This window comes from Sabethes cyaneus, chromosome 3 (genome assembly GCF_943734655.1).
Source record: "Sabethes cyaneus chromosome 3, idSabCyanKW18_F2, whole genome shotgun sequence".
Lineage (NCBI taxonomy): Eukaryota > Metazoa > Arthropoda > Insecta > Diptera > Culicidae > Sabethes > Sabethes cyaneus.
In genome coordinates this window covers 79,612,524-79,624,550 of record NC_071355.1, presented here as the reverse complement: position 1 = coordinate 79,624,550, position 12,027 = coordinate 79,612,524, and the positions used below count along the sequence as shown (strand labels likewise).

Genomic DNA, 12,027 nt, shown 5'->3' with positions numbered 1-12,027 from the left:
CAGGCTCTACTTGGAGACTGCTTCCCATCTACACCTACACCTGGCGAAAGTTGAGAGTTTACGGTAAACTGATCACGTCGCAATCAGTCGAAATCAGTGCTCTTCAAGAACCCCACCGGCTGCCAAACAAGTGGGAAAACTTCTGTTTGCTGCAATTCGCGATGTAATAAGGTATGTTGCTGCTTCGTCGTAATTGCGTATTTCCGTCCTATCCAACACAAATTATTAAAAATATCAGTGTTTTTTATGACACACAACGTAAAATTAGTTATTCCCCAATATTTTAATTTGTTGACTATCATACGCGATGTCACGATCGGAAAGTAAGTATGTTTGAGTCAAATCAGCATAAGAACTTTTGGAGTATTCATTATATCCATCCAAGAAATGATCAAAATTAGAGCGGCTTTACTTCCTACGACGGGAATTAGAAATAAACCTATTTTCAAATTATTTTGAATGATTCGTTTTATACCTTTCGTTAATATATAGTCTTAATGTTTGAAATGAGCTTTCCTAAAAAAAAGTAAAAATTAAAATATGTGCATAGTTAATTTATTTTACACACTATACTTTTGCTTTATTTTCATATCTGTGTAGGGTTTATTTCTAATTCCCGTCGTAGTAAGTAAAGCCATTCTAATTTTCATCATTTGTTGGATGGATTTAAGGAATACTTTAAAAGTTCTTGTGCTGATTTGACTAAAACACACTTACCTTCCGATCCGTGCATTTTCTTCTTCGTCGCACGAAAAAACGTAGGAAATTTGGCTGGTAGCATTTCTTTAATGATAAAAAGCATTTAAATAGATCTCAGCTCACTTTGATCGATCGCGTATGATAGACAACAAACTAAAATATTAGGAAATCACTAGTTTTGCATTGTTTGTCATAAAAATGCTGATATTTTTAATAATTTGTGTTCGATATGACGGGAATAGGCAATTACGACGAAGCAGCAATATACCCTACCGTTTCAGAATCGTAATATTACCTCACAAAAGTGTCCTATAACAACTGCAATTGAATTAAAACTACTTACTATGGCTCGTGGATATTTATCAAACCTCAGCTTTTTAAGTTTCGACTCAAGAACTGTAAATTAACATAGAATTTTCTCGCGTTACAAAACCTTCATAGCTGGGCCTAGAATAATTGCGAGCTAATCGAAGCGCGCCTAGCTGTGAAACTGAAGAGGTTCGGAATAAAGGTGCACTCATGATTCCGCATAGGCAACTCTTAATATACAAATCAGCCACTAACTAAATTAGTTAATCAGGGTTTCAACTGAATATTTCGCTGTACTCGCCTCAATATATGAAGTTCAATTATTTTGGTAAGGACGAACTGAAAAAAGCTTGCAATTTATTGATTTATTTATTGCCATAATATTTCTATTAACGAACGATTAACAATTTTAATGAAAAATATTCATTTCAAAATATCAATATATGGCATGATACATGCACTTTAGTTAATCAAGCGGAATTATTCTAATTTTTGCATATTTTTAGAAAGCATTGATTGTGGGAATCATGAAACAATTTAATTAAATAAAATAAAATTACCGCAATAAACAGACATACTGTTCTCACATGCATGTAACCTTTACATTTAAAACGCATTCCCCGAGTTCTAACTAACTTGACGATAATTTCTTTTGTCGTCAAACCTGCTTTCTGCGATGACTTTTTGTTCTAGATTTAACAAATCTCGTTTGATTCGTCTCAGTGTCACTGCGAGTACTGAGCAAGCAGAATGTTCTCAGCTCTTCTCTTTACTCCTTAGTAACCATACAATAGAGCGACGCAAAACTACTAACATCAACGCCGCAGCAGACCGCCTAAACCGAATGCATGCGAATATAAGTCAGTACGTGTCCGGTGCAGTTAGTAAACGCACGATTGTCCAGCAGAGTATACCGGTTTTGCTCTGACGAATTTGCATAAGCGTTCACATTTTCACTATCAACTTATCGCCGAAAGCACCAAACAAGTCTGTTGAAAGTGGGCGTTCAAAATGTCAGCGTCGACGACAGTTGTAAGCTTTTTATTGTTTTTGGCGTCATTTTCGTTAGGAATGGCAGTGCTCTACGAAAAAAATTGTCTAATTTTCGAAGAATCGTACAACTTTAAAGAAGATCAGGTAAGTACGCCATAAGCAGGGATTTCCAACAAGATAACCTGATGACTCAATAAAAAATCTGTTGCTTAAAATGATATATGCACATGTTTATTGTGCGACGAGCGATTAAAGAGGGGTTTTAATGGTCTACCGAACAAAACCAAAAATAATTTTGTTTGTTTCAGTACAACGGTAAATGGTACGAGATTCGTCGTCTGTATGATCCGGACGATGTTGAGCCGGAGGATTGCGTTCAGGAAAAGTATACACGCAGTAGTAACATGTTGGATTTCGAGGTTATTCGATCTGTTCAGAAAACGGCTTCTGGTTTGCCTACATACTCGGTTGGTACCATAAGTCCCAGGTCGTATGAAAACTCGAAGGTACCACAGTTCTTCCTACGTTACAACACAACTAGTGCTGCCGATCCAGGTAAGTCAATAATTATTGTATTCACACGGTGCTCCACGTGTGTTTATTCTATTGGCTAGCACATGTCAGTGTCACAATTCTGCAAACAATCTGACAATCAAAGAGAAGAGTAAATCAATTCTTATATCCACATACGGTTTATAGATTCCACTTGCAGCATTTTTCTAATATTCTGATTTCAACAATAACCACCTAGTAAACGCACATTAAGTATTCGATTCATGGGGATTTTTTATTATCGTATATTCCCGGGCATCACACAATTTCAAGATTCCTAACTGAATAATTGATGCGATGTATTATTGCGACATCGCGCTTAAATGGCAAAATTCATAGAGCTATGCTAGGTTCGACTAGCACATTGGATCAGTTTAAACCTTCAAGCAAAAACCTTTCCCAGGTTCCCAGGCATCGTTAAAAAAATAAGTAAAAAAATTAGCAGAAAAGTCCACTTAATTGAAATCTGAAATAAAGTTATATTGATTTTTTTTATTCGATGGTCATGTCCTCTTAAATCGTTTTTCTCATAATCAATTTGACTACTGTTGGATGAAATTAGCATATAACGCAGTGTGTAGTGCGGGTTGTATTGTGGAAGAAGAGAAATGCCTATCATAATTTGTATTGGCTGAACGTTTCCAGATTATAAGCAAGCAACATTGTTGCGCTATCAAGTTACCATTCATTGAGTCAAGAGCTAACAATGGGTCCACTATACGTGGAAAATGATGCCCAATGGCTTATAGTCAATTATCAATAATTTATCAAGACATTATTGTACACACATTGTCGCATATGAAAACTTCGACCTGGATATAATGTGCCTCATTAATGTTTTATTTGAAACTCTATTTGATTTGTCACGTAGTTTTCGAGCCGTAAATCTCGCATGTGCATAGTATCTTTCGATATTAATTAAATTATGGTTGTATATGAGCACCATTTTCATTATATTAAATTTGTTAAAAAGGTATTTTTTATATCTTAATTTTCGTTATTACTGGCTTTACAAGAAAATTTTTGAATATACAGGTTAGTCTCATATAGCTGGTGCTTACATACTTACATTATCCATCTAGCTCCCCCCATCTACTAACAACAATTCCTTTTCCGAAATACTTGTGAAGATGCAGAGGATTCCCTGGTCTTTAGTAGCAAACAAGTATTGGACTAACATTCCTTCCCATCCCACCAGGACCCGCATTCGGACGTGGCCGGCGTCCGTATTGATCAGCTTGCACGGACCTGATATGGTTGCACAATGAGGAATAGCGTGCTGTCCCAAGTATGCTTTTTCCAGCCATCATTTTGCAATTTTCATCGATCCTGGTCAATAACGGAGTAGCAGCATACGGGCGGTATCTTATGTTTATGCTTATGCTTATGCTTATTTGAAAATCTATTTGTTTTATTGTTATTCTGCTTATTCGTAATTCGTTAAAATTTAATATAAACATATGTTAAATATATTCATCATAATGAAAAATAAAAATAAATCCTTTAATTCTAAAACTTTTTAGCCCCCCTCTGGCTTAGCTTTTATTTATGATACTGGCCTAATAAACCAGTCGACGCATGTTCGAATGTTAGAGCTAGTAGCATTCTAGCAATTGTCGATGAACAGTCGTAATCTGCATAATCTACTTTCTTGAATTCTTGAATCTACTTTCTTGAATTTGAATCAAATACGATTATCCTCTTTAAAGAAAAGCTCATTTCAACGTTACGGGATACCATCCCTACTATGTGAATGAACTCCTATTTCACTAAATCCCAGACAAGTAATCGTAAAATTAGGCCACAGCCAAATTGATTACTAATTGTATTCCGTAACACTATTGTGTCCATTTTTGTCAAATCCTTCTCATTATTGTTTTTGTGCAAATATCTACAAAAATATTTCATGTAGAAACTATTTGCTACATTTTAAAGGAAATTATACGAAGAATCCGTCAGGGCCGCTTTCTTTTAAGTTTTTGAATTGAATTCGCATTTTTCTTGGTATAATTTTATCTCAAAAACTTCAATTATTAAAAAAATTATGATCCACCAAACTATTAACATGAAAATTGTTACTTATCATATCGCCACAAATATTCTACGCCGTTCCGTTCGTTTTGAAGCAATTCTCATGTAAAATCCAGACCAAAAATGTGACATTGGACGAAAAACATCCTTCTTCACATATGGTAAAATTTGAATCTGAAACATTTTTAGTTTTCGGTTCGGTTTGCCTTAAATTAGCTTTAGTACAAAAAATATACTAGATAGTTCAATTCTGTTACTTTCATTCGAAAGTAGAGAAAATTTTGTACTGAAAATAGTCCATAAACTTTTTGCTACATGAAATTTAGAAACTTTTTAGAAGCAAAAACATATAACAAATATAAAACAAATAACAGATATCGTATTTGGCTGCAGAATTAGTATCTGGACACAACATGAATTCATACATCACGCAAAGCACACTAGATCACCGCGTGCGACGGACACGTATGGAAAACAATAATGCTTTTCATAAATTGAGGGTTTGACTCTCTACTTTCGCTTGCATAATATTGCAAAACTTAAGCCGCTTAGGTTTATCCGCAGACAGCAGCTAATAAACCGGTGCACAGTGGGGCGACTCCATACAAATGCTGGCCAAGCAATCAAATCAAGGATAATTTGTGGTTCTTAAGTAATTTTGGGATGCTGAGCCCGAATTTCAGGTTTATTTTGCATTAGAACGAATATTTTTTGTGTTAGGGAGAATTTTTAACTATTTTTCAAGTATTTTTTAAGTATAATGACGTATAAAAAATGAGGATCATTTGGAAAACTATTGCAGATGGATTTTTATAGGATAAAACATTATCTAAAACAATACAAAGCAAGTATGAGCTTTCATAATCAACACAAAATCCATATAAGTTAAGATTAATCAAAAATGAAAACTTTTCTCCTTAATAATTTTCTTAATCTTCTTTATCTCCATCTCCATCTTCTTTTTCTTTTTCTCCTTCTGCAGAATCACTCGTTTCACGTTTCGTCTTCAATAGTAATATAGCGTTCTCAGAAAGATTTTTCTAATTACATTTTTCCGTTTCGAAGAAACTATAAGCTTTATCCGGAGAAATAAGAAGACGGATAATTCTATCAGGATTTATATTTTTACACTTATTTTTCCATGTAAAATATTGTCTTGTATTTTTATCACTATTTTTAGCATAAGGCAATAATCTTATTTTCGTGAGGGTCAATACCGGTGTAATGGTTAGCATTCACGCCTCTCACACCGAAGACCTGGGCTGAATTCCCAACCCCGCAGAAGTCACGGAGGACCCGAGTTGTTAAAGTGACTATAATTAAACAAAAAAACTTATTTTTGTGCTTCTCCTGTCATTCGTCCTATCAGCAATATAGTTGTCTAGATTCATTTATGACCGCGAATTCAAATTCTTTGCATTGCAGTGGACGTATTATATGAAGACTATACCCTGACATAAAGGTTTTTGGTATACAAACAATAAGTTTCGAATTTTTCTGAAATAATGTGTTCAAGAACTTGCTATAAGAAAATTTCTCAACCTTTTAATTAATTTCATATCTATACCCGTGATTTTAGAACTAATACCAGGATTGGCATAAGATCTTCGAGCTGTATTTCCGTCATTACTATCGCTGTATCCTCCGGATTTCCTCCCGTCTCTAAAATCTAGTCAATATCCACTATGGACCATACATTCGAAGCAGCTTATCCAACCATGTAAAGGAAATATCCTCTAATTCAGATATCCTACGTTTACTTTGAGTGTTTGCATTTTGTCTATATTGTTGAATTCTGATATAGTAACCTTACAAGCGTAACATCTGTGCTCTGCGCTACTCTGCGCTAAATGAGACTATATCTATTTGAAAGCTCATATTTTACGCTAACTTTTACCGGTAGTGTCAATAGTGGCGAACAGTGGCTTCAAAACTTTTAAGCGTGTTTTACGCGAAAATATGGCACTTTTTTAATGAAAATTAAAATAGTGGCATACTATGATAAAATTACTGCATACTCAATTAATGGGCTTTATTCTGCACTATTTTTTGAAGAACTTTTTCTTAGACACCGTTGAAATCCGAGCTACCATTAGACCTCTAGCATGTTTTGAAACATTGGGTTATTTTTCAAAAAAACGCTAAAACATGCTAAGATAGCATACTTTCAAGATTCATAGAAAATTCAAATTTTGTCATATTGATCTAAAATTTTGGATTTGAATACTTCAATAGTATAGAATCACAGGAAAAATACAACGGAGAGTCGAAATGAACTTTCATTTTTTGGCTGCTGGCCAGCGATTCCCCACTGTGCGGTGGTGTAGAAAGGAAGCCTCGAAACCTCGTTGAAAAAAACATGCTCCTTTTCAGAAGCGACGGTGCGTTGTCGTAAAAATTCCAGAATTAAAATCATAGCGTAACAAAACGAACACTTCTGGATTTGTGTTTACACATTTGGCTCGGTCGGAAAATTTAAATTCTTGCAGTTTTCAAATACTAATTTAACACTCAACACGATACGTTTAAAATTAAATTGCAACGAAACTAAAAGAGATAGGCGTTTCATGTGAAACAACGAATTGTAGAACGGTATCAGAGCTTCAAATTGGTAAACAAAAGCAATCAACTTATGAAAGAACTTAAGAAATACATATTTCAAAGCGTTTTGCTTCTGAAATTTTACTAAATTTCATGAAGTAGAAAATTTAGGGACGATCATTAGTACAAAATTTTCTCAGTTTTCGAATAAAAGTAATACAGGGATACCTCGATATAAGACAATTTATTATTTCGAAAAGTTGAAACATGATTTTTTTCAAAAAAAAAATTGCCTCTGCGATCGCCAATTTTGCTCTGTGTTGTGTGTTTACGTTTTTTGAACTATTTATTATTGTTTGAACTATTTGTTTTTTACAATTTTTTGGGTTATTTTGAAATAATGAATATCTTTATGGTGCCGACTTTGGAATGGAAAATTAGCTCTGGTATCGTTGCCAACTATGTCAAAAGGATTTGTTCGATATAAGACAAAAATTGTCTTATATCGAGGTTGTTTTATAACGAGGCTGTCTTATATCGAGGTATCCCTGTAGAATTGAGCTAAGTAGCATGCTTTTTGTACTAGAACTTATTAGTTCAATAGAACCGAAAACTAAATGCGTAGAAAGATTTTTTTTCATCAAATGTGGTCCTCAATCACCCCCAGAAATATTTGCACCGAGTTACCTAACACCCTGTAAATTCCTATAGTGAAAGAGAAACAAAGCCTTATTTCCTATTTTGGCATTCTACCTTATTGACACACCCCTCTCTTTTCCAGACTCCTCCCCACTCTTAGGCAAGAGAAGCGCAGTCTCTATTACTAATTTTCGAAATTACTAGAAATTCCAAGATACTATAAATGAGTAGTAATTATCATTTATAAAGAAAGTCTTCATCAGTGGACGTTTTCGTCCCGTCTAACCGTTTCGTTATTATGGAAATAAATAATTTAAACTAAACAATTTCGCTATCTTGGTTAAAATTGTTATTATTTTTTGCAAATTTTAATATATGTACACGATTGCTCATAACTTTCAAACTAGCATAAGCATAAGTATAGGAACACGATTGCTCATAATTTTCAAACTAAAAAAACAATTCAATAGTAATCTATGAGGTTATAGGGGAACTGTGGGTAAAATGAACAGGGGGGGTAAAATGAACAGGCAGCCAAATTCCCAGTAAACCGATTAAAATCTGTTCCAGATCAATAGGTATCTTCTCCTAAAAGTATTTCAAGCTGTTTGAGACAATATGTGGTGATCATAATCTTTCCAATGTGCAAAAAATGGAAAAAGTAAAAAATATTTGCAGAAATCTGACGCCGATGGTAATTTCCACTAGGGGAACTGGGGGGAAAATGAACACCCTTAGCAATTTCGCCATTTGCTTCCCCTGGAAGCAACCAAATGCTGAACGCACTACATGAATTGAAAGCTGGATTCATATTCCATGTAGCAAAATATAAAGATGTTTGAAAAAGGACGATTTGTCATGAAAAATTCGAAAAAATTTTCGAAAGCGTCACATTCGAGCCTGATTTTTTTCGTGTGGGTAAAATGAACATGCAGTGAGGGCAAAATGAACATGTCATGGAAAACTAAAGTTAGCATGCAGCTTGGATGAATTAAACATTATTTTACCTTATCATTGTTCTACATAAGCTGTAGATATTCAACAAGGCTGCTGGAATTAAAATAGGACTCCACAAACTTAACATAATGTATCTTCGCCACGTTCATACAATTCTTGACTTTCAACTCGCTTCATCGGTCATTTTTCGTCATTTTTCGAGAGACTCAATCATTTTTATTGATTGAATTGTAATTAGGTCCTATTAGGGCAGCAGATAGGACCTAATTACAATTCAATCAATAAAAATGATTGAGTCTCTCGAAAAATGACGAAAAATGACCGATGAAGCGAGTTGAAAGTCAAGAATTGTATGAACGTGGCGAAGATACATTATGTTAAGTTTGTGGAGTCCTATTTTAATTCCAGCAGCCTTGTTGAATATCTACAGCTTATGTAGAACAATGATAAGGTAAAATAATGTTTAATTCATCCAAGCTGCATGCTAACTTTAGTTTTCCATGACATGTTCATTTTGCCCTCACTGCATGTTCATTTTACCCACATGAAAAAAATCAGGCTCGAATGTGATGCTTTCGAAAAAGAGGAATTTCAAACATCTTTATATATTGCTACGTGGAATATGAATCCAGCTTTCAATTCATATGGTGCGATCAGCATTTGATTGGTTCCTGGGGGAGAAAATGGCGAAATTGCTAAGGGTGTTCATTTTCCCCCCAGTTCCCCTACACCGCCCAGTTAGCTTCGAGGTGCGATACTGGTCGTCGTATGTACGAATCTCGGTTAGGCGGTGCTGCTAGATAGAGTCAATAGGATTATTGCACTAGCCCCGTAACTATCCTACTCTAACAGCCATCTGCGAAATCTGTCGATAAAGAAAAGTCAAGTCGTTTACGACGTTTAAGTCCCAAGGCTTTGCTATGAGGCTATATTTCCTTTCAACTGACACAAATACCGCAAAATCGACTCGACTATCTATGAGAAACAGGCGATGATAGCTTTAAAATACCTATTTGTTTTCATTTAAACTACGTAGAAAATTTAATGATAGGAGGAGCTTTCATTAGGAATTAAGACAGTTGAAATCGGTTGTGTGGTTCCAGAGAAAATGATACCAGGTAGTTTTCACATATTTGCTTATAACTTTTAAACAAAATGTCGGGCCACACAGTAATTCGATAGTAATATACTAGACAATAATAGCTTTCAAACAAAATTATACTATACCGGGCGAATCGGTTCAGCCATCTCTGAGAAACAGACGACTAAAAATTAGCTGCACATACACACACTGATACTGCTCAGTTCGTCGAATGCTTTCGATAGATATATAAGACTTGACTTTCTGGGCCTTGGATCAATTTCGTGTTTCTCGACCAATTTATAAAGCTTTGTTGTTTATAGTATAACAAAGGTAAAAAGACCTCAAACGGTTCAAAGATATGTATAGAAATCATTGCGTAATGCGAAATTGTGCAAAAAATTATCACTTTACTGCCCATGAATGTATCACGAACGTAGCTCATTCACATCCTAATTTAAGTTAATTAAATCTATTTACATGAACGTTGTTAGAAAAATTTTAAAAAAATCAAACCTGAACCGTTTCATACGAAAGATAAAAGCATAACTTGGTGATTGATATTGTTTCATTATTAACATTTTTATATCAAGTTAAAATAATCATAAGCCATTATTACTTTGATAAAATGGTATTCATTTCAGGCTTTATTATATACGATAACAAGTCAATAATATTTGTTTTGAGTTCGTTATTCGAACATTCAAACATGGTATGTTTGGTATGAATTCAATATTTTGAGCGTCTCCACTTTCTAACGGCAAGCGTTGCTCTAGCACTTGAATGAACAAAGGAGTCAGGAAAGCCGCATAATTTTCCGGGAATTCACTATCGTTGCCGCTTCCATAGTGGCAAACAATAATCTAAAACTTGATAAAGCTAACAAATTCGGGAAACCGTATATTTGTTAAAAACAATAACATAGCCATGGACTGAAGATAATTCATTCAAATTTTGTTGTATGACTTCCATTCTCTATCGAAAAACGTAACTTTTTCGTTTCTGTAGTTTGTTAACGTTGATACACTAGATGGTATTGAGAACGACAACAGGACTTGCGCTAGCTAGGTATCGAAACATAAAAATATGTGGCAGACATGCAGACATATTTTAACAATCACGACAAATGTTATGTTTTCACCCAATATTTTTCATGAAAAGTTACCTCAAAGTTACATCAAAGTACCTTCCATTTTCCTGGCTTTGGTGGCACCCGGTGGTGACCAAATAAAAAAATACGGGTCTTAATTTTTCTGAAAAGAAAAATGTACCTACGCATATTTTGAACAAAACCGCTGGGACACTTACAAAATAAAAAAACTTTTTCATGAAATTGCTGAATACAAGTATCGCAAATTCATTGTGAAGTAAACATTGTTTTTATAATAAAATTACCTAAAAATAATGTTTTTTATTGTTTTAAATTTCCCTCGTTTTTTACAGATATCAAAATAGATATCGTCAAAACCGATTACCTGAACTTTGCAATTTTGTACGCATGTAACTCTATCAACACAACAACCTCTTCAGGTACGTAGTCTACTCATATGTCGATTTCATCTTTTTATTAATAGCATAATTATCTAACATTTACAATTGCTTCAGAATTGGCATGGGTCCTTTCGCGTCATCCTGCGATTCCGAAACACGCTGCCGATATCATCAATCAATTCCAGTATGATCATTTCAATCACGAGCATTACAAGTGGCGCACAACAGAGCAATCTGAAACATTCTGCAAACCAACTACAATCCACGAAGAAACATCCGGTGCGTCGGTCCACAAAGGTGCTTGGCACAGCATACAGCACATCGTCATCGCGGTTTTGCTTGCGAAGCTGCTACTATAGGTAATTTTCCAGAGAAGAGCAATAAATGCATAGTTTAGGAAAGTTAAATTTTTAGTCCCTTGTTTATTTTACCGAAAAATTGCTTTTAGTAAATTTTATCATCATATTGGGTACGGTCTTGCTTGGTACGCTTAAATTTATGATATTCGACATGCTGTGAACATACTGCAGTCATTAATAACGAGAATGAATAATTACGATCGTACTAATAAGTTTTTGATCCCGAGAAAGAGAGCATTTTGTGCGCTCTGTAAAACGACAACGATGAAAGATTGTCGGTAATTGGAAAATGTATCTCGCTAATGTACCTTCCATTATCGGTAATTGGGGTAATCAATGTACGCACGCGACTTTCCACTTGCTATAGAAGTTCAC

General features: G+C 34.7%; 1 protein-coding gene across 1 annotated transcript; it reads left to right on the top strand.

Annotated features, from left to right (window-relative positions):
* The first annotated feature begins 1,866 nt into the window (after positions 1–1,866).
* LOC128742549 (apolipoprotein D-like) lies at positions 1,867–11,718 on the top strand. The gene is made up of 4 exons (XM_053838947.1): positions 1,867–2,145; positions 2,310–2,556; positions 11,246–11,332; positions 11,408–11,718. Exons 1-4 carry the CDS (start codon positions 2,020–2,022, stop codon positions 11,650–11,652), a joined length of 705 nt encoding a protein of 234 aa, XP_053694922.1. The 5' UTR covers positions 1,867–2,019; the 3' UTR covers positions 11,653–11,718.
* The last annotated feature ends 309 nt before the right edge of the window (positions 11,719–12,027 follow it).